This window comes from Globicephala melas, chromosome 12, assembly GCF_963455315.2.
Source record: "Globicephala melas chromosome 12, mGloMel1.2, whole genome shotgun sequence".
Classification (NCBI taxonomy): domain Eukaryota; kingdom Metazoa; phylum Chordata; class Mammalia; order Artiodactyla; family Delphinidae; genus Globicephala; species Globicephala melas.
The window spans coordinates 37,983,113-38,005,891 of NC_083325.1; the positions used below are offsets into that span (position 1 = coordinate 37,983,113).

Consider the following 22,779-nt stretch of genomic DNA (forward strand, 5'->3'; position numbering starts at 1 on the left):
TGCAGGGGACACGGGTTCGTGCCCCGGTCCGGGAAGATCCCACATGCTGCGGAGCGGCTAAGCCCGTGAGCCATGGCTGCTGAGCCTGTGCGTCCGGAGCCTGTGCTCCGCAACGGGAGAGGCCACAACAGTGAGAGGCCCGCGGACCGCAAAAAAAAAAAAAAATTAGTCTAAGTTTTATAAACTTTGGTTTGTAACTTCGAATCTTGTTTTCTACATAGTTTAAGAGAGTAATGCACTTAAGAGAATTATTAGTTTATGTTTTGGGGCACATAGTCTATAAAGATGAAATTTTGTGACCTCAAATGAAAGCGGTATGAACAAAGCTATAAAGTAGCAGTTTTTGTATGCTGTTGAAGTTAGTTAAGCTGCTATAAATTCAAATTAGAGGGTTATAACTTTAGGATATTAAATGTTATCCCCGTGGTAACCACACGCACATACAAACTATAGAATATATACAAAAGGGAGTGAGAAAAGAATTTAAACAATTCGCTACAAAAAATTAAACACAAAAGACAGTAAATCACAAAATGAGGGATGAAAAAACCTATAAGTCATATAGAAAAGAAATAGGAAAAAGACAGTTGTAAGTTCCTCCTAACCAGTAATTAAATGTAAATAGATTAAACTCATCAAAACAGATTGGCAGAATGGATATAAACACATGATCCAACTATATGCTGTCTATAAAGACTAGATCCAAAGACAAATATATTGAAAGTGGAATGATGGAAAAAATATATTCCACGCACATAGTAACCAAAAGTAAGGAGTGGCTCTACTGATAACAGACAAAATAGAACCTAAAAAAAGTCAAAAGAAACAAAAGACATTGTGGAGATATAACAATTAGAAATGTTCATGCACCCAATGACAGGACATCAAAATACTGTGAAGCAAAAATCATCAGTCATGCAAGTGAAAGGACAGTAGACAGTAACTTGAGGCTGTATGGAGAAATAAAGATCTCAATAAAGGTAAATACATAAGCAGCATTACTGGCAATTGAAGGGAGATATAAAATTATAGTTGGAGACTTAAGTACCTCACTCACAATAATGGACAAAACAATCAAGAAAGTAAGGAAATAGAAGACAGCACAATAAACCAACTAGATATAACAGACATACAGAACACTGCTCCACAATAAGAGCATACATATTCTTCTCAAGTACACATGGGACATTTTTCAGGATATGCCATATGTTAAGCCACAAATCGTTTCAATAGATTTTAAAAGGTAGATAGCACACAAAGTATCTTCTCTGACCACAACATGAAGTTAGAAATCAATAACGGAGGGAAGAGTGGAAAATTCAAAAAATTGTGGAAACTAAACACACTTTTCAATAACCAATGGGTCAAAGAAGAAATCATAAATTAGAAAATACCTAGAGTTGAATGCAAATGAAAACACAACATACCAAAACTTATGGGACACAGCAAAAGCGGTGCTAAGAAGGAAATTTATAACTATAAAACGCTTACTTTAAAAAATAAAAAAACAACCTAACTGTACAACTTTAACTAGAAATAGAAAAAGAACAAATTAAATCCAAAGCTAGCAGAAGGAAGGAAATAAAGATTAGAACAGAGAGAAATGAAATAGAGGATAGAAAACAATAAAGAAAATTGATGAAACTAAAAGATGTGTGTTGGAAAAGATGAATAAAATTAACAACTTTTTAGCTAGATGGATTAAGAAAAAAAGAAAAATTACTAAAATCTACAAGAAATTAGAAAATACTTAGAGATGAATGCGTATGAAAACACAACATACCAAAACTATGGGACACAGCAAAAGCAGTGCTAAGAAAGTGAGGACATTACTACCGATTTTCCAGATTTGAAAAGCATTATAAGAAAATACAATGAACAATTGTATGCTCACAAGTTAGATAACCTGGATCGAATGGACAAATCCTAGAAACACAGAACCTACCAAGTCTAAATCATGAAGAAACAGAAAATCTGAATATACCTATAGCCAGTAAGGACACTGAATCAATAATCAAAATCTCCCAACAAAGAAAAGCCCTGGACTCGACCCAGTGGCTTTACTGGTGAATTAAACCAAACATTTAAAGAACTAATACCAGGCCTCCTCAAACTTTTCAAAAAATTGGAGAGGAAGGAACACTTTCTAATTCATTCTATAAGGCCAGCATTACCCTGATACCAAAGCCAGACAAAGACACTACAAGAAAACTACAGACCAATATTCCTTATGAACAATGATACAAAAATTCTCACTAGTAGCAAACCAAATTTAGCAGCATAGTAAAAGTATTATGCACCATGACCAAGTGAAATTTTATTCCTAGACTGCAAGGATGTTTCAACATGTGAAAATTAATCAATGCAATATATCATTAAATTAATCAATGCAAAAAAAATTAAGTGAAAAACACCTACATGGAACTTCCCTGGTGGTGCAGTGGTTAAGAATCTGCCTGCCAATGCAGGGAACATGGGTTCGAGCCCTGGTCTGGGAAGATCCCACACGCCATGGAGCAGCTAAGCCCATGTGTCACAACTACTGAGCCTGCACTCTAGAGCCCATGAGCCACAACTACTGAGCCCTCGTGCCACAACTACTGAAACCTGCGTGCCTAGAGCCCGTGCCCTGCAACAAGAGAAGCCACCACAATGAGAAGTCCGCGCACAGCAACGAAGGTGCAATGCAGCCAAAAATAAATAAATAAATTTATTTTTAAAAAAAACAAAAGAGGGGCCTTCCCTGGTGGGCCAGTGGTTAAGAATCCGCCTTCCAATGCAGGGGACGCGGGTTCAAGCCCTGGTCAGGGAACTTAGGATCCCACATGCCGCAGAGCAACTAAGCCTGCACGACGCAACTAAGACCCGACGCAGCCAAATAAACAAATTAAAAAAAAAAAAAACCTACATGATCATCTCAATTTATGCAGAAAAAGCATTTGACAAATTGCAACAATTTCATGATTAAAAAAAAGGAATAGGAGGAAACTACCTCAACATAATGAAAAGCCATATATGAAAAACCCAAAACAAACATCAGACTCAATGGTGAAAGACTGAAAACTTTTTCTTTAAAAAAGCCAAGGATGCCCACTTTTACCACTTCTATTCAACATAGTATGGACGTTCTAGCCAGAGCAATTAGGCAAGATAAAGAAATGAGAGGCATACAAATTGGAAAGGAAGACGTAAAATTACATTTGCAGATGATATGATCTTACATGTAAAAAGCCCCAAAGATTACACACACACACACACACACACACACACACACACACACACACACAAAAGCTGTTAGAACTAATGATTTCAGCAAAGTAACAGGATACAAAGTCAACACACAAAAATCATTTGCATTTTTATACACTAACAAGAATCTGAAAAGGAAATTACAAAAACAATTCAATTCATAATAGCATCAAAAATAAATAAAATATTTAAAAATTAACTTAACCAAGGAAATGAAAGATTTGCTCAGTGAAAATTACAAAACATTGTTGAAAGAAATTAAAGAAGACAAATAAATGGAAAAAGATCCCATGTTCATGGATTCAAAGGCTGAATATTGTTAAAATGTCAATATATCCAAAGTGATCTACAGATTCCATGTAATCCCTATCAAAATACCAATGGCATTATTCACAGAACTGGAACGAATATCCTAAAATTTGTATGGAACTACAAAAGACCTTGAATGTCCAAAGCAATGTTAAGAAGAACAAAGCTGGAGGTATTATGCACCCTGATTTCAAGCTATACAGCAAGCTACAGTAATCAAAACAGTGTGGCACTGGCATAAAGACCAACATTTAGACCAGTAAAATAGAATAAATAAACACAAATATGTTCAAATGAGTTTTGACAAGCAAGCCAAGACCACTCAATGTGGAAAGGTCGGTCTTTTCAACAAATACTGCTGGGAAAAGTGGATGTCCACATGCAAAAGAATGAGGTTAGACCCTTACCTAACACCATATACGAAAATTAACTGAAAGTGGATCAAAGACCTAAGACAATAACACTCTTAGAAGAAAACATAGAACAAAATCTTCACAATATTGGATTTGGCAATGTCACTTCTTAGATATGACATAAAAGACACAGAAAACAAAAGAAAAAATAGACAAATTGGACTTCATGAATATTTTAAAGTTTTGTACATCAAAAGACACTATCAACAGAGGAAAAAGCAACCCACAGAAAGGGAAAAAAATATCTGCAAATCCCATATCTAATAGGGATTAGTACCTAGAATATATAGAGAGAACTACTAAAACTCAACAACAAAATAACAAACAACCCAATTTAAAAATGGGCAAAGAAAAAAAAAGGGCAAAGAACTTGAATAGATATTTCTTCAAAGAAGATATACAAATGGCCAATAAGCACATGAAAAGATGCTCAACATCACTAATAATTAGGGAAATGCAAATCAAAACTACAGGATATCACCTCATACCCTTTAGGATGGCTACTATCAGAAAAACAAAACAACGGGAATGCCCTGGTGGTCCAGCAGTTAGGACTCTGCACTTCCACTGCAGGGGGCATGGGTTCGATCCCTGATTGGGGAACTAAGATCTCGCAAGCCACGTGGCGCAGCAAAACAAAAAAAAAGAAAAGAGGGACTTCCCTGGTGGTGCAGTGGTTAAGAATCCGCCTGCCAATGCAGGGGACACAGATTCGATCCCTGGTCCGGGAAGATCCCACATGCCGCAGAGCAACTAAGCCCATGCACCACAACTACTGACCCTGTGCTCTAGGCCCCGTGTGCCGCAACTACTGAGCCCACGTGCTGCAACTACTGAAACCCGTGTGCCTAGAGCCCGTGCTCTGCAACAAGAGAAGTCACTGCAAATGAGAAGCCCGTGCACCACAATGAAGAGTAGCCCCCACTAGCAGCAATTAGAGGAAGCCTGAGTGCAGCAACAAAGACCCAACGCAGCCAACAAAAAAAAAAAAAAAAAGAAAGAAAAGATAAACAAAACAAGATACTGGAACCCGTGGGTATTGTTGGTAGGAATGTAAAATGCTACAGCTGCTGTTGAAAACAGGATGACAGTTCCTCAAAAATTAAATTACCAGTTGATCCAGCAATTCCACTTCTGGGTATATACCCAAAAGAATTGAAAGCAGGGTCTCAAATAGGTATTTGTACACCCATGTTCATAGCAACATTATTCACAATAGCTGAAACGTGGAGGCAACCCAAGTGTCCACTGATGGATGAATGGATCAGCAAAATGTGATACACACACACACACACACACACACACACACACACACACACACACACAATGGACTATTATTCAGCCTTTAAAAGAAAGGAATTTCTGGCATATGCCACAACATAAACAAACCTTGAGGACATTATGCTAAGTGAAATAAGTCAGTCACAAAAAAAAGACAAATACTATATGATTCTACTTATATGAGGCACTTAGAGTAGTCAAAATCATAGAGACAGAAAGTAGAATGGTGGCTAATTAAACTTAAAAGCTTTTGCACAGCAAAGGAAATCACCACCAAAACGAAAAGACAACCTACAGAATCGGAGAAAATATCTGCAAATGATATGGTCGTTAAGGGGTTAATGATGGTGGTGTCAAGGGCTACGTGAGCTGAGGAGAAGTGAGGTGTAAGAGAAGGAAAACCATGCCTTCTGGTGGGTGGTGGGGAGGGACTTATCTAAAAGGGAAAATCTCTTTCTGGCACTTCTGTGGTGATAGAGAGGCATTCTGAATTGCTACCTGCCTACCTCACCATTTCTCATGTAGGACTTCTGGGTCTATCATCACCATCATCATCCGAGGAGGAGCTGGTTTTGTCGTCTGATTTGGTGTCTCTGCTGCACAGAAAATGCAGCAGCCATTTTGCCACCTTTGTCCTCTGATTCAGAGAACTCTACTTTTCTAGATGAGGGAGCCTCTTTTCTCAGTACTTTCTTTTTCTGTTTTATTTTCTACAATTTTTAAAAAAATATTTATTTATTTATTTGGCTGTGCCGGGTCTTAGTTGTGGCATGCGGGATCTTTTAGTTGTGGCATGTGAATTCTTATTATGAACTCTTATTTGCGGCTTGTGGGATCTAGTTCCCTGACCAGGGATCGAACCTGGGCCCCCTGCACTGGGAGCATGGAGTCTTAGCCACTGGCCCACCCGGGAAGTCCCTATTTTATACAATTTTTAAAGGTTACTTTCCATTTACAGTTATTACAAAATATTGGCTATATTCGCCATGTTGTGCAACATATCCTTGAGCCTATCTTACACCCAATAGCTTGTATCTTCTACTCCCCTACCCCTACATTGCCCCTCCTCCTGCCACTGGTAACCACTAGTTTGTTCTCTCTATCTGTGTCTACTTCTTTTTTGTTATATTCATTACTTTGTTGGTTTTTTTAGATTCTTTTTTATGGCTGAGTAGTATTCTATTTTATTCTCAGTACTCTTATCACTTTTTGTCACTTCTATCACTTTTTGTCACTTTACCTGAAGTTCTCCCTGGAGAAACAGAAATACAACTTTTTCTTGTAGGGCTTTGCTGCTGGGTGCTGGGGAATGATGCATTTCTGGTGGTAGAGTTGCTATAGGTGATGTTTGGTGCTTTTGCCTTGGAGGACTTGAAGGAGATAACCTGCTGAAACCATGCAACTCAGATTGGGACTTGAACCCACGGTCTTTTAACTGAGATCACATACCTGGTCTCAGGACTTAACGAAGCTCAGGTTCTTGATGTCTTGCTGCAGAAAGAATTCTGTGAGAGACAAAGTGATAGGTAAGAAGTGGGTTTATTTAGGGAGAAACACATTCCACAGATGGAGTGTAGGCCATCTCAGAAGGCAAGAGTGGCATCAGGGTATGGGGTTGTCAGTTTTTATAGGGGTGGGTAATTTCATAGGCTAATGAGTGGGAGGAGTGGTCCAGCTATTTTGGGGAAGGGGTGGGGATTTCCAGGAATTGGGCCACCTCCCATTCTTTGACCATTATGGTTGGCCTTGGAACTGTCATGGCACCTGTGGGTGTGTCATTTAGCTTGCTTATGTGTTACAATGAGCGTATACTGAGGCTCAAGGTCTAGTGGAAGGCGACTCATCCACCATCTTGGACCTATTTGGTTCTAATCAGTTTATGTCACGTCCTCGGGCTATGCCGTTCTTTTAAAGGTTGTGCCCTGCCTCCTTCCCTCCTGTTTCACTACCAGTTTTTCAAGGGGGCTGAAGGTCCTCTTGGGAGACTTCTTTGTCAGTGACCCGACACAAGACAAAGTGGACAATGAACTACTCCTAGACAAGAATGCTGATGAGTGCCTTTTTCATCTCACTGGAGATCTGCTCCGTCTATGCTTTGGTGGAGTTCTTCCTCCAGGTGATGGCTGCCTCCTTGGGCTTAGCTGTCTTCTAGGTGAATATGATCTTGATGGGATCTGTAGCGCCAGCAAGATCAAGTATGAGAAGAAGCATGAGATTTTGGTTGATTCTTCTCCTATTCCTTTTGTTTTTTGGAATTTTTTTTTTTTCCAGAGAATGTCCTTTAGCTTTGGTACAGTTTCAGGCTGGGGAAATTTCAGGATATCACTAAGTGTCAGAAGTGGTCACTTGTACTGAAGGTTCCGGGAGTGCTGGAGTGTTCTCTTCTGGAGCAGAGGAAGGACTCTGGCTCTTGGTTCTTTGATGAGAAAGGCTGAACATGATTGTGCTTTCTCTCTGTCCTGACTGGGCAGGATTGTCTTTTAGGGTAGGAGATCTGGACTGGAGTCTTCTTAGACTTCAAGATCTCTACCTTTTCTCTCTACTGCTTTCTTTTTCTTCTTTATCTCTCTTTTCTTTGTCTTGCTTTTTTCATAGGTGGCAATTTTTCTTCAATCTGTCTGTTTCCTTTCTTCTTTCTTCAGGTCTAGGAAAGTGAAAGGGATTCCAGCGATATTTTCTTGTGGAGGGGCCACAGTTCTCCCATAAATTCTGTAGAATTTTTTTTTCATTCAAAACGCCAGTTTGGTTGATTCGCATCATTTTAGAGCCTGGATTCTCCAAAAACAGCCAAGATAATTGGGCCAGAGCCACACTGGGTCACTCTGTTGTGACCTAATAAGGTGATGGTACTACACTTCAGATGCAAAGAATAATTTCCATCTTGGTTCAGCCCTTCACTTCCAGTTGGTTGACTAAACTCAGTCATAACATTCTCTTTATTTTTAAAAAAATAAATTTATTTTTGGCTGCGTTGGGTTTTCATTGTTGCGGCTAGCGGGGGCTACTGTTTGTTGCAGTGCATGGGCTTCTCATTGCGGTGGCTTCTCTTGTTGCGGAGCACGGGCTCTAGGCGTGTGGGCTTCAGTAGTTGCAGCGCATGTACTCAGTAGTGGTGCGTGGGCTTTAGAGCGCAGGCTCAGTAGTTGTGGTGCGTGGGCTTAGTTGCTGCAGCATGTGGGATCTTCCTGGACCAGGGCTCGAACCCATGTCCCCTGCATTGGCAGGTGGATTCTTAACCACTGCACCACCAAGGAAGTCCCATAACATTCTCTTTAAACCCAAGGATTTCTGTAACTCATTTTGTTATCCAAGGCTTTTGAACCTCAAAATTTATTTTTCCCATGTCTGCCTTATTTTTCTAAGCATTCTGCACATTTCAGCTACTTCAGTAGTTTGTTGTTGAACCAATGATCTTATCCTGCACTTGTTCTGTGGAAGAATCCAGGAGTCATATTGCTCTGAGAACACTCCCTATCCCAAGGTGCATGGGAGATTATGTATATATATATGTATATATATATATATACACACTCACACACACACACATACATATATATATTTAATACATTTTAAGTGGTTTGAAGCCACCTGTATTATAATTATATTATAAAATTATATGTTAATTTATACATTATATAAATATATGTTACATATATATTTTATGTAATATTATTTTTTATTTTATTATTTTTAAAAATCTACTAATATTTTATTGGGTCATTCAATCTCAGGACATCAAGAATGTAGAAGAAAGGGAAATGAGACAGCAAAAGATGGAAAACAAATACAAAGGTATGAATTACTAAGCTGGCCATTTCTTTAAAAAAAAAAAGATCGGTTTCTTGTCATCAGTGACTTGCCCAGACGTCTCCATAGAATCATCCTGCCTTAGAAGAGTCTATCAGGTAAAGGAAGGGAAAGAAATATATTTGCCAGTTTCATATCTCTCATTGGTCAAAGCTTATCCTAGCACGTTGATCCTTGCCCAGTGCCTCCAGTCAGCTGCTGGGGAAGCGCAAAAGCTCAGTGCTTCACCTGAGTCTGGAAGTGGTGTAAGTGGCGAGAGCCTCTGTGGGTGTAGGCAGTATTGCTTTAGCACAAGAGATGCTACTTTGCTACTACAGCAGCGAGCCAGAGGACCAGAGAGCAAATGGAACTGAGCAAATAGTTAGGTATCCTAGAGAAGAATTAGAGCCTTGGTTCTCCAACCTGTAAAAGATTAGAGTCATCTGAAGAATTTTGGAAGCTATCTGATAATCCAGTGTTCAAATTATCTATTTCTGCATTAAAAAAATTACTCCAGGGCATTCCCTGGACGTCTGGTGGTTAGGACTCTGTGCTCTCACTGCGGAGGGCTCCAGTTTGATCCCTGGCTGGGAAACGAAGATCCCACAGCCCATGCAGAGCAGCCCTCCCTCCCAAAAAATTACTCTAACACATGGCTTAAAAACCACTTAAAATATTTTATTAAATACATTAATATACTATCACAAATGAATATAATTATATAATATTACATTTTGTATATTAATATGTAAATTTAAATATAATTAATATATGGTTTCTATTTATTTAATATACATTTAAGTGGTTTCTAAGGAACATAATATTAATATATTAATAAATATATTTATTTCATATATAATTTACGTATATATACTTACTATATATTTTATAATTTCTGTCATTAATCCTTCTGTAACCCATAAATTGTTTTTTAGAAGTATTTTAGAGTTTCCAAACTGAAAGCCTTTTCTAGTTTTTAAAAAAAATTAATGTCTAACTTAATTGCATTAAGTGATCAGAGAATGTTAACTGTATAATATTAATGCTTTGAAGTCTGTTGAGGCTAGCTTTATGGCTGAGTGCTGTGGTTTCTTTTTATAATGTTCCTAAGATAATATATATTCTCCAATTGTTATATATATATTTATATAAATTTATTTCTATAATATAATATATAAAATATATTTATATACATATTAGAAAAAATATATTTTCTAATAGACATATGTTACCTAATTATAATTGTGCTGTTCAAATCTTCTATCCCTCCATGTATACACAAATGTATCAAAGACACTTACAGGACTTTTCATAGCTGCTTTATTCACAATAGCAAATGTGGCAGTCAACTAGCTGACCTGCTTAGATCTCCTTTAAAGACAGGCTCTGCTGTGAGGAGTGCAGTCAATTGACACAGCAGTGTGCAGGGGCCTGTTAGTACTGGCTTTAAAGACCTGACTGTAAAAATTTCAAGGTATTTGCAAACTGTTTGTTAAACACAGCCATTATTAAAAATTAAGTTTTGCTAAATTGTAATTAAATAAATTATATTCAAAACAAAGATAATTTCTCAAAACTCTTCACTTCCTCTTCTGTTACTACATTTTACTTATACTTAGGCTCTCAAGATTATTTGCATCTACTCTATCTGTATGGTGGAAAAACTATATAATGGTGTCCTATTGGGCATCATTCCCCAAGTTCATGTTCAGTGATGTCACACTGGTTACTTGAAATTGGCCTTGGCGAGGGTACTGACATCATGGAAATCAGCGAGTGCTACAGGTTGGCTTTTAAACTTAGAACAATGAGGAAAATGCTAATAATACAGAAAAAACTTAGTGTGTGGTGTCTGTAGCTGTCACATTGTGAACAGCACAAAAATTTAAGGAAAATTCTTTTAGTATTAGAAAAGTATTTATCTATTCTAGCAAAAAAGTTACTCACACATTGGCAGACAAGTGAAATTCTGACATACATGTTGGTTGTTTCACTTTCATCTTAGTCATTAATATAAACAAAAATATCAACCAGCATTCATGCTGGAACTACATTCACCAGTTGCAACCATAGGTTGGCTATAGATATGAGTTCAGCAAAAACCAATGAAAGTACTCTGGGAGAATCAATTGTGAGGGATTTACAGTAAAGAGTATGTTTTATTTATAAGTTGTGTGCTACAATTCTTTATATTACTAAAATTTATAAGTACAATCACATACACACACACTTTCTCCCAGAGAACCAGTCATCAAACATTTACCAGCATAACACTGGCCAACAGCCAGCAACCACAGCACTTCAGGGTTTTCTCACAGTGTTCCATTTGAGAACTTGCTCTTCAGAGGGAGTGCTAGCCAATGATTCAGATGGCAGGGCTGGTAGGGTCTGGCCATGTCTCCTCTATGAGCAATCTTTGTGCTGGAGTTCTCTTTTTACCTGGCTGAGACTTTCTCAGACCTTCACTGTAGTTTCAACCTTCACCTACACAATTATTCTCCTTTCCCTCTCTTTTCTAAGGTGTCAGAATATATCTTGTCCTGAAAACATTCCTACTCCCGTCCCTTTATCTTTCACAGGAACTTCCCCCAATAACTCTTTCACTTCTAACTCCTTCCTGGTATCATCTTCCTGAAGGACCCAAACTGACAGCTGAAAAAATGGAAACAATAGGTGAGTGAATAAACTTAAGAAAGTGATAAAGACAATGTTAATGGCACGGATTAAATTTAAGAGTATGCCTTGACTGTAACTGTTACATTATGAATAGCACAAAATAATGAGGAAAATTCTTCCAGTATTGGAAAACTATTATCTCAGCAAAGAATACTATTCAGCAATTAAAAAGGAACAGACTACTCATATATACAACATGGATGAATCCCCAAAAGACAGTATGCTGATCAAAAGAAGTTAAGAGCAAAAGGAGTACATACAGTATGATTCCATTTATATGAAGTTCTATAACAGCCAAGGGAATGTGGAATGGGGAACAGACTGGGAAGGGGCACAAGGGATTTTCCCGGGATGAATGAAATGTTCTATCTCTTAATATGATTTCATGAGTGTACGCATTTGTCAAAACGCATCCAGCAATATATTTTTTTGTACACTTAAAAAAAATATCTGTTTATTTATTTGGCTGTGCTGGGTGCGGCACACGGGCTCTTCCTTGTGGCATGTGGGATCTTCAGTTGTGGCATGTGAATTCTTAGTTGCAGCATGTGGGATCTAGTTCCTTGACTAGGGATCAAACCGGGCCCCCTGCAATAGAAGCACAGAGTCTTAGCCACTGAACGTCCAGGGAGGTTTCTCAACTATACATTTAAGATCTATTCATTGCACTGTGTATGTTACATCTCAATACAAAAATAATTCTTCCTATGATGATGTAAGATTTGTCATTTTCTTCTTGTAGATCTGTCCATTTCTGCTGTATATATTTTGAGGCTATATTATTAGATATCTGCAAATTTATGTATATATAACTGAATGCTGTACATCTGAAACTAACACAACATTGTGAATCAACTATATTTCAATTAAAACAATTTTTAAAATATATCTGCAAATTTAGAATACTGCTGATGAGTGGAAGCTTTTCTGCTCTTCTATAAACACAAACAATGTGTCCTCCACACTCATTCCTTCTATCGTATTCTAGCCTAATCTTCCATTTGCAGTGCTTCAGCACGTAGACCTGTCTTGCTGGTTTTGGGTCGGACTTAAAACGAATCCCAAGAGGGGGACGTGCAGCCACAGAACTAGCTGCATGCAAATGACTGGAAGTCCCTTCTCCGGTCACTTGGGGCATCCATACCTCATGGGCTTCCAACTCTGGCTTCTGCTCAGAATCCAGCCAGCATCTGTTCCAGTGGTCGAAGCAAATGCTCAGTCAAAACAAAGAGCAGCCTGAAGAAAGTGAGGGAATAGGGGATTTTGCAAGTTCTCACACTCCAGACCAGCGAACAAGAAAGACTTGGTATAAAGGGCTCAGATCTCAGAGAAGGGTTCTAGACATCGCACGCTGCATACTCTACTTTTGTGGTGGCGGTGGCAGGTTGTAGGGCAGGGAGCGGGAGGAAGCTGAAGAATAGGGAGGGGAAGGTTGCTGCAGCCTCAGCCTCAGGAGATAGGGGCTTTAGGTATCAGGTGCCTGGACTGCACCACGCCTGCTATTTTAAAGCTAGGCCTCTCTTCCAGGCGCGTGGTGTAGGGGGAAGGCGTCATTTGAAGCACCCACATCCCAGGTGGGAGATGTTGATGGGGGTGAGATGGAGATGACACTTGTCTGTGGCTACTGCTGGGCGCTCTCGCCCTCCGACCCCCACCACTATAAAGCTGAGCAACCCAAGGAGCAAACACGCGGTCCATACACTTGCACTTTCACTCACTGGTGGGTGGACCAGGCTCCACCCAACTCTGGGCTTTTATTGGTCAGCCGAGAAGAGATAGCTAGCAGCCTCCTCCGGATTGGTCGATTTCTGCTAGCTCTCAAGTCAATCAGAGTAGAAGGTACTGGACTCCCATTCTCTGGCTTCCGGGGGAGCCATGTTGGGTAGCGGCATGCAAACCTTCCAGTCCTGAGGCCGCAACGTGATAACATCCCCAGCTTTCCTCTGCCGCCGCCGTCTCCTCCTAACAGGTTATTTCAATGAATAAAAATGCGCTTTTTCACTCACAAAACGTGTCGTTTCATTAGTATAATGTGAGAAGCCTGCGTTTAGGCAGTGAAGCGCGAAGGAGGGGAAGAGGTGCCCTATTCTGCCCACCAGCCCTCTAAACCAGCAAAGATTCAATACTGATTCCCGCTATCCAGGAGGCCCCCACTTCGGGCCTCCCGCAGCGGGCGCCGGTTTTGAGTGACTTTTGGCCCCTAGCGGCACCTGTAGCGTCCCTAGTTACCGGACCCCTAGTAACCACCTCCCCAAGCAAGGAGCCATCGGGCGCCTACGGCCGCGCCGGCTTCCACGCCCCGGGCCAGCGCGGGCGCTCAGGCCTCGGTGGCGTGGTGATGGCCGCCTCGCACCGAGCAGCGAAGCTGGCGGCCAGCAGTCTCCAAACCCCGGTCAATCCCAGCACCGGAGCGCGGGTCACCCATTACGAACGCAAAGACCCCGTAGAGTCCCTGTCGGCGGCGGCAGCGGCCTTGGAGGAGACGGAAGAGGAGGAGGAAGAGGCAGCGGGGCTGGCGCGGGCGCCGGTAATGCAGGGGCGGGAAGTGGGCTGGGGCTAGGCCCCGGGGGGTGCAGCTGGAGGCTGGTCGGCGACCTCGCTGGTGAGGCGAGGGCTGGGAAACGCGCGCCCTGTCCAGATCCCTCCCTACCGGTGAGCCTGGCCCACCACGTTCTCTGTGCTCCCACGGAAAATACTCAAAACCAAGGCGTTGAAAAGTCTTTTAACTTTAAAGAGATTGTTGTAAAAATTTCTTGGAGAGCATTTACGTTAGTCTGTTTCCAGAGAGTGAAAAGTACAGAACTTTACTCCTTATGCCCCAGCATCTGTTGGGAGTAGATATTTGCTTTTCTTTTTCTTTTCAACTTGAGGAAAACTCTTCTATCCATAGAGGATAACCCATAAAACGCAAGTGAATCAGCTGTGCTGTCAGGTGTGTTTTGTTGTCATCTTGATGTCTTGGTTATTAGTGCATTTTAATACAGAACATGAGAGATGATGTTTAAAACCAGCAAGAGTTCGCTGGGTAAATCAGACAAATATAGTTAAGCCTCCAGAGAAACAAATTACCGAGGTTCCAATGTTTCCACTCGGCTCTTAAGGGTGGGGTGAGACAGCTTTTTCACTGATCAATTTTCGGTGTCAAATGTGTTGTGACCACCTGTCTACCAGGTAGAGAGTCAAGTCTGCCATCGGCTCTATTCACTTAAAAGATGGGAACCTTGAATTTTAACTAGCAATCTGCAGACATAAACCTCCTTAACCCCAGTTAAAGATTCTTAATACCATTTGTCCAAAGCTTCTCAGATTCAAATCATTGTGGTCTAGGGCTAATAGAAATTACTGGATATTTTGGAATTCTAATCTCTTTAATCTACACTAAAACTGTTAATGAGAAAATCTGTAGCAACACCTTTTATGGGCAGTATTTTACCAACAGATAAACTACTTGAGGTTATCCAGAGTAAGGCAGATTGAGACCCTGAACATGAACCAGGGTCAGTGACCTAGGACCAGATTCATTCATGGTAAAGCTTCCCCTCAACACAAATTTCAGGAGCCAACGAAGGAGGCAAACTGATGTTGGAAAAAGATTTGAATGGAGAAAAAGGATTTGGAGTCCTGGGCTAGGATCTGTTCATTTGCTAGTTGATATTCAGAAGTAACTTCCTTCAATCTCAGTTTCCTTATCTGTAAAAGAACTATAATAACTGTCTCTCTTTCTTGTCTCACTGGGCTATTATGATAACCAAATGAGAGAGTATGTTATAGCTAAAGGACAGCTTGTATAAATTAGTAATAATAATAACAACTGCCAGTGGGACTGTTATTTGAACAACTCTCGCAAAGATTAAGTTCTACTTTGGCTTGCTGTGGTGGAGGAAGCAGTCAGTTCTGTAGTCACAGGTATACTTCCAGAGTGTCCTGGTAAACTGCAGATCTGTATGAGAAACGTCACCTTAGGAGAGGTTAGTTTAATGAGCTAATTTCCAAGGGGCATGGTCCTACTGAAAAAAAAAAAAAAGGAAGCTAAGTTTGGAGTTTGACACTGTTTTGAGACCACTGTACTTGAAGGATCCAAAAGCAAATCTGGATAAGCTGCCACTGTAGAAGGCCTGATGGTCAGAGGACATGGGGTTGGCAGACAAAGCACTGAAAAGCCAAGGAGAGTGCAGGAGCCAAGCTTTGCCTTCTTCACAGTTTGGCTTGGTCTCCACCTTGGGTTTTTTATTTTTCTATTTATTTGTTTTATTTATTTATTTATTTTGGCTGCATTGGGTCTTTGTTGCAGTGTGCGGGCTTCTCGTGGTGTCTTCTCTTGTTGCAGAGCACAGGCTCTAGGTGCGCGGGTTTCAGTAGTTGCAGCACATGGGCTCAGTAGTTGTGGCGCACGGGCTTAGTTGCTCTGCAGCATGTGGGATCTTCCCGGACCAGGGCTCGAACCCGTGTCCCCTGCATTGGGAGCACAGAGTCTTAACCACTGCACCACCAGGGAAGTCCCTCCACCTTGGTTTTTTAAAGGTTAGTTTGTCTCAACTTCATCATCTATAAGATGGAGTAAACTCAGCTTACCAGAATCACCACACAAAATTGATTAGAGAACCAACTGTCACAGTAGGCCCCTTTAAGTCCTTTGGTTTGCCAAAGCAACCCCCGCCCCACCGCCGGCTCCATGCATACCCCTTGCAGGACTCTGTGCCCATATAGGGCACTAAGCCATATTTCTTGAATCTAGCCTCAGTTGGAGATAACAGTTCATAGACCTTTATGGGGTTGATGATGACATGGGTAAAGCACTATTCTATAATTCACAGTTAAAATTTCACTGACTTTCCTAATGGGATGGCCTTCTATTTTTCAACAAATATTGAGCATTTATTAAGTGCGAGTCACAGACTATTCAGTAGTAAGTGAAGCAGACATAGCTCATGTCCTTAGAGTGCTTCCATTCTGATGGGGAAGTTAGACAATAAAAAATGAACAGTCAAATGATTATAAGACAGGAAATGTTGGGAAAGAAATGAACAGGTTACTATAATTAAAAAAAGAAATAGGAAGGAACCTATTTCAGTGAGTTAACATTTAAGCCAATGCCTGATTGATGAGAAAGAGCAGCCATTTGAAGAGTGGGGGAGGGAAAAGCATTCCAGGCAAAGGGAGTGGCATATGCAGAGGCCCAAAGATAGGAAGAGAGAGAGTTTTGTGTGATTAAGGATCTGAAAGAAAGCCAATGGGACTGGAGAAGAGAGAGGGGGAGAGGGGAGGGGATGAGGTTGGAGAGGTAAGGAGGGTCTTGTAGACCAAGGTAAGGAGTTTAGTGTTTATTGCAGGTGCAGTGAGAGGTCCTTGAAGACTTTTAAGAGATCTGACATGTTCCTATTTACATTTTAAAACGCTGACTCTGATGGCTTTGTGGAGAATGATTGGAGGGTTTGACAAAGAAAGGAGACTGGGTAGGAGGCTTTTGCAGTAATTCAGGTGCCAGAAGTGGTGGCTTGGACCTAGAGCCCAGGGGAGATGGCAAGAAATGGACAGATTGCATAGGACTTAGATTAGATTGGATGTGAAGGCCAAGGAAGAAGTCAAGAATGCTCATTCCCACGTTTCTGGTTTGACCAGCTGCACAGAAGATAACGTCATTTACTGAATTGTGGGTAACTTGGGGAGGAATAGATTCAGGGGCTGGGTGGGAATCAAGGTTTCAGTTTTGAACATGGTAAATTTGAGATACCTGTGAAACTACCAAGTGGAAAGATGTAGGAAGCAGTTGGGCCTATGAAACTGTAGTCCTGTTGGGTGTGGGATGGAGAATCTCCATCTGGGAGTTTTCAGCGTTTTTGAAGCACTGGATTAAGTCACTTAAGGGGAGACTTCAGAGAAGGAAGAGAAGGGGCCTAGTATAGAACTCTTAAAACCCTTGACATTTAACAGATAGAGAAAAAGGGGGCAAAAGAGATTAAGACCAGCTACAGTGGTAGAAGAATTATTGCAGGGGTGTGGAAGTTTCCAATTCATTGGTTTCAATGCTAAGGGAAAGGGGCAAATGCTGCTAAGAGAAGGACACTTCATCCCCGAAGCAGGAGGGAAGGAGCAAAGGGGCACAAAGGCAGGCAGTTTTGTAGATGGGAAGATGAGGGAACTTCCCTCTGACGGTTTTTTTTTTTTTACTGAAGAAATAAAGGAATTATCATGGGCAGTTGGGAGTCGGGGTGGGAGCAGGTAGAAGAGCAAGGGACAGGTAGGCAGGATCTCTGGGACAGTGTGAGAGCCACTTCCAGAAGGAGCACGGGAGGTACCAGGCAGACCAAGTAGCCATGAGAAATTGTTCATTTTTAAATTTAGTATTAATATTCACAAAACATTCTGTTTCTTTTTTTTAAGTTACATTTTAATTATAGAAGTAATACATGAACACATTCTCCTTTTAAAATTTCAAATGTTATATCGTGCTTGCTTCGGCAGCACATATACTAAAATTGGAACGATACAGAGAAGATTAGCACGGCTCCTGCGCAAGGATGACACGCAAATTAGTGAAGTGTTCCATATTTTTATAAAGATGTTAAAAAAAATGTTATAAATAAGGCTTAGGCCCTTTTAACACTTCTCCCCTCAAAAAGAAAATCTGGTTCCCCCCTCCCTCCTCATCAGTAGCCACTGTTTTGAAACTGATATATATTCTGGGCTTTTTCCTGTCTCCTGTGTACATAATATTTTAATATATGGTAGCATTTTATAGATACATATTGTTCTGTCACTTGCTTTTTTTCTCTTATGTACATTTAGATCTGCCTCATTCCTTACAAATCCCTTTAATGCAAAAAACTTTTTAAATAAAAATTCCATAATTGTAGATGATAGTAGATCGACTATAACACAAATAATTATGAGTGCTGATTACTAATGAAGCAACATGTGTTGGAAGGAGACATCATCTAACTGGGTCAAGCCAATCTAGGGAAGATTATCCTGTAATCTAGTGGCTGCATGTACAACAACATTCCACAGAAAGCTCAACAATTAAAGGGAAAGGGTGCTATTTTAGGCTCTTGGAAAATAATGTCCTTGGCCTAGATTATTTGAACTACTAAATGTTTCCTTCTGTGTGGAGACAATTTAAGATGAAATTAGAGTTGGAAGTTGCTTACTAACCATTTATCTGTTTTGGGTAAAACACTGTGATATCAGTTTATCCGAAAAGTTCAGGCTAGTGTTACCAGTATTAAGCTGAAATGGAATGGATACTGTGCAAAATCAGTGCGTAAGTATAATTATCATTTGCCACATCTCTTCAGAAGCTACTCATCCTTCTATATCTTTTTTTTTTTTTTTTTTTTTTTTTTTTTTGCAGTACGCGGGCCTCTCACTGTTGTGGCCTTTCCCATTGCGGAGCACAGGCTCCGGATGCGCAGGCTCAGCGGCCATGGCTCACGGGCCCAGCCGCTCCGCGGCATGTGGGATTTTCCAGACTGGGGCACGAACCCGTGTCCCCTGCATCGGCAGGCGGACTCTCAACCACTGCGCCACCAGGGAAGCCCCCTTCTATATCTTTTTCAAACAGTTTTTCCAGGTTCAAATAAACCTCATCCTTTCTGTGAAAATGATTGTTATAAGGCCTTGTTTTAAGGAATGTTCTAAAAGAATGAATGGAGAGCACGTGGATGCTTTTGCCTAAAAGCGAGTCTTTGGAATATCCACTCTGTTTCAATGGTAGTTTTTGGAAAATAAGCCCTTTCCTTAATACTCAGTAGGATATCACTCTTAAGCAGCCAATATTTCTTTGATTCAGTCTTTATGAGGGAATACCTGTCCTCTTCCCTTGGGAGAAACTTAATATTGTTTTAGCTGGACATTGGCTCATCCAACAAATACTTATTGAGCGTCTGCCATTGGCCAGGCACTTTTCTAGGCACTGGGGACACAACTGAACGAAGCACACAAACGCTTGCTTTTGTGATGCTCACTTTTTGGTGGGGGCAGGCATCCAGTACACAAATCAGCAGAGATATCAGTTGGTGGTGAGTACTTATGAGAGAAAGCAGCAAAGGGAGGCTGACAGTGAGTCAGGGGAGAGGCTGTAATTTCAAACAGGGTAGTCAATGAAGGCCTTGCTGAGAAGATGACATTTTGAGTGAAGGTCTGAAGGAGTGAGCAGGTGGGCTGTTCAGATATCTGGAGGCAGAGAGAGGGAACAGTAAGCCCTTGAAGTGATCTTGCTGATTCTGTGAGCTTCGGAAAAACTGCAAACTGGAATCCGCCGCTTCTGCTAGTACGAGCTCCTGCCGCCAGGATGGACGAGGAACCCTGCTGGGGCGGTACAAGCGATTAGCAGATGGAGAACTAACAGGAAGGAATAAGTCCCTGCTTCTTCCTCCAGCCTTGCAGTCTCCCTGTAGCCCCACTGTTAGCAGAGTCTAGCGGGAAGCAGCTGGCAAAGTGGAAATGCGGTTTGCAGAGTCCCAAGCCCAGCATCACATAGCACGGCTTTGGAGCTGAGACACCAGTTTAACACCTGGCTCACATACTTTATGTATCGTAAAGCTGAAGTTCAAAAGGCTAGGGCCCACGTCACATGGCTAAGAAGTGCAGAACCTAGGCATGAATGAGAATGCTGACACCACGTCTGTAATCTTTTCCCCACGCCACGAGAACGCTCCAAACTGAAAAGTTACTTAACTTTCATCAAACCCTTTCAGCGTTGAAGGGTTGTAAAGGGGCTGAAACCAGGTGACGCGTGAGTGGTCAGGAGCCAGTGGTAGACAAGAAACAGAAACCACCGCCTGCTTGCCCTAACTTCCCTTTCCAGGCTTGCTTCCCAAAATTGCTTTATGCATTTTTACTTTCCTTTTAGCCTGCAGCTGTGTGCACGTTGCTTTCCACCACGCACCACCGCCCCCATCCCCAACACTTTTGCTAACGTCATTTCCTTTGGAGTGCCTGTTCCCTCTTTCCCCATATATAATACTTTCCAAGATCCTCCAGATTCTTCCATTCGTTGACTCAGCCCAAATATCACCTCCTCTAGGAAGCCTCCCCTTATCTTCCAAACTCAAACCAAACCAAAGCTCCCTTCTTTCTTTTTTTTTTTTTTGGCGGTACGCGGGCCTCTCACTGTTGTGGCCTCTCCCATTGCGGAGCACAGGCTCCGGACGCACAGGCTCCGGACGCCCAGGCTCAGCAGCCATGGCTCACGGGCCCAGCTGCTCCGCGGCATGTGGGATCTTCCCGGACCGGGGCACAAACCCGTGTCCCCTGCATAGGCAGGCGGACTCTCAACCACTGCGCCACCAGGGAAGCCCAAAGCTCCCTTTTTTTAAATACCCTTATCACTTTGTTGCTGAACTCAAGTTTGTGTGCCCAATGCACAGTGAAGCCAAACAAACCAAAATAGTGGAGTTTGGAGCAGAGAAAGGTTTATTGCAGCCCCAAGCAAGGAGAATAGGCGGCTTGTGCTCAAAAAGCCCAAACTCCCCTGATGGGGAAGAGTTTTTATAGGCAGAATTAGGGGGGAGGGCTGCAGGGTGTGTAACCTTTCTCTGATTGGTTGATGGGGAGGTAACAGGGTGGTGTTCCAGGAATCTCAGTCGTCAGCCTTCTGGTTCCAGCCAGTCTGGGGCCATGTGCTTAGGCTTAGCCTAAAGTTACCATCCTCCACCTGGGTGGGGGTCTTAGTTCCTGTAGAAGAACTCAGAGATTCGTATCAGATTGTTATGTATATCCCTTGAGAAGGAACCAGGACCCTCCGCTTTCCTCCACTACTGTTTCTTGACAGTTTTTCCTTTGTTTCTGCATTCCCTCACTCCTCGAATTAGTTACTGTTTGAATCTGCCCTTTGAAATGGGGACACAGAAAGACTTCTGTGCCGAGGAGGACCCCACAGGGTTCTGCTCAGTTTCAACTAGACCTTTGTATCTCTCATGACCACTGTCCATTTCATGTTAGTTCTCCTGTCACTGCTTATTTAGATGCTGGTGTTTGCCAACATTTCCATCCTCAGGTTCTTGCCTCTCATTGCCCACAGGCAGCCTTATCCACACCCAAGGATGCACCTGCACTTCTGTGTGCATTGCTGGCTCCCATATCTCCATCTCCAGCCCAGCCTTCTTACCAGGTCTCCAGACCTATTTTCCCCCCTGTTTCCTATACATTTGGCTGCCCTACTATCCTCTCACACTTAGTGTGTCTAAAACAGAGATTAGTTTCCTTTCCCTAAAATACTCTTCCTCCCTGTATTCCCTATATTAATGAATGGAAGCCCCATCATCTACCTAGACATACAGCACTCCAAACAGAAACCTTTTCAATTTCTTGCCCACAGTCCAGGCTATTATCAAGTTGATGATTCAGCTTCTTAAATCTCCCAAGGTAGCCTCCTTTCTTGTGTTCCTGGTGCTGTTCCCTAATTCTGCCCTTAATACCTCTAACTCGGACCCTTGCAGTAGCCCATGAACTGCCGCCAACCTTGCTTCCCTTCACTACACCTCACTTGCTACCAGAGAGTCCTTCTGAGTGTTACTGACCATGTCTCTCCTCTGCTCACATCCTTTAAGGCTCCTGTTGCATGTGGCTTGGCCCCCTGGACTCTTGGTTGGGCTTTTTTTTTTTTTTTTAAATACTTATTTATTTTGGGCTGTGTCAGGTCTTTGTTGCAGCACTCAGGATCTTTCGTTGCAGTGCACAGGCTCTTCGTTGTGGCACGTGGGCTTCTCTCTAGTTGTAGTGCAGCACAGGCTCAGTAGTTGTGGCACGTGGGCTCACTAGTTGTGGTGCCCAGGCTTAGTTGCCCCATGGCATGTGGGATCTTAGTTTGACCAGGATCGAACCCACATCCTCTGCATTGGAAGGCAGATTCTCAACCACTGGACCACCAAGGAGGTCCCTTGGTTGGGGCTCTTGACATGCCTTTTTCACCTTGCTTCCCATCCTCCTGTGCTCCATATGCCCTATTCCCCACCCCCACTCAGACTATATACCTCTCTCCGAGCACAGCATGCCTGTTCCTTCCTCTTGTGGCTAAAAACCCTCCTGCCCTTGGGAGGAGTGTGGTGTGTCTTTGGAGCCTAAT

The 22,779-nt window shown here is 41.8% G+C and overlaps 1 protein-coding gene, 1 long non-coding RNA gene, 1 other non-coding gene and 1 pseudogene across 4 annotated transcripts in view; 2 read left to right on the top strand and 2 right to left on the bottom strand.

The window, feature by feature from the left end:
• Window positions 1-7,197: 7,197 nt before the first annotated feature.
• On the bottom strand, window positions 7,198-7,956 carry LOC115864173 (serine/arginine repetitive matrix protein 1 pseudogene; annotated as a pseudogene).
• A 2,015-nt stretch (window positions 7,957-9,971) lies between these two features.
• LOC115864001 (uncharacterized) lies at window positions 9,972-14,221 on the bottom strand. Its single transcript, XR_011377907.1, has 4 exons — window positions 14,147-14,221; window positions 13,433-13,676; window positions 12,859-12,950; window positions 9,972-12,302 (listed from the first exon to the last, which is right to left on the bottom strand). It is a non-coding gene; the product is annotated as an uncharacterized lncRNA (long non-coding RNA).
• Window positions 13,965-22,779, top strand: part of FAM161A (FAM161 centrosomal protein A) — a 33,555-nt gene continuing 24,740 nt past the window's right edge. For both annotated transcript variants that reach the window (XM_030877335.2, XM_030877337.2), the window contains exon 1: window positions 13,965-14,241. In XM_030877335.2, the coding sequence (XP_030733195.1) occupies window positions 14,053-14,241 (189 nt within the window). In that variant the 5' untranslated portion in view covers window positions 13,965-14,052. The remainder of the gene's footprint in view (window positions 14,242-22,779) is intronic.
• Window positions 18,161-18,267, top strand: LOC115864229 (U6 spliceosomal RNA). The gene has a single exon (XR_004043864.1). It is a non-coding gene; the product is annotated as a U6 spliceosomal RNA (small nuclear RNA).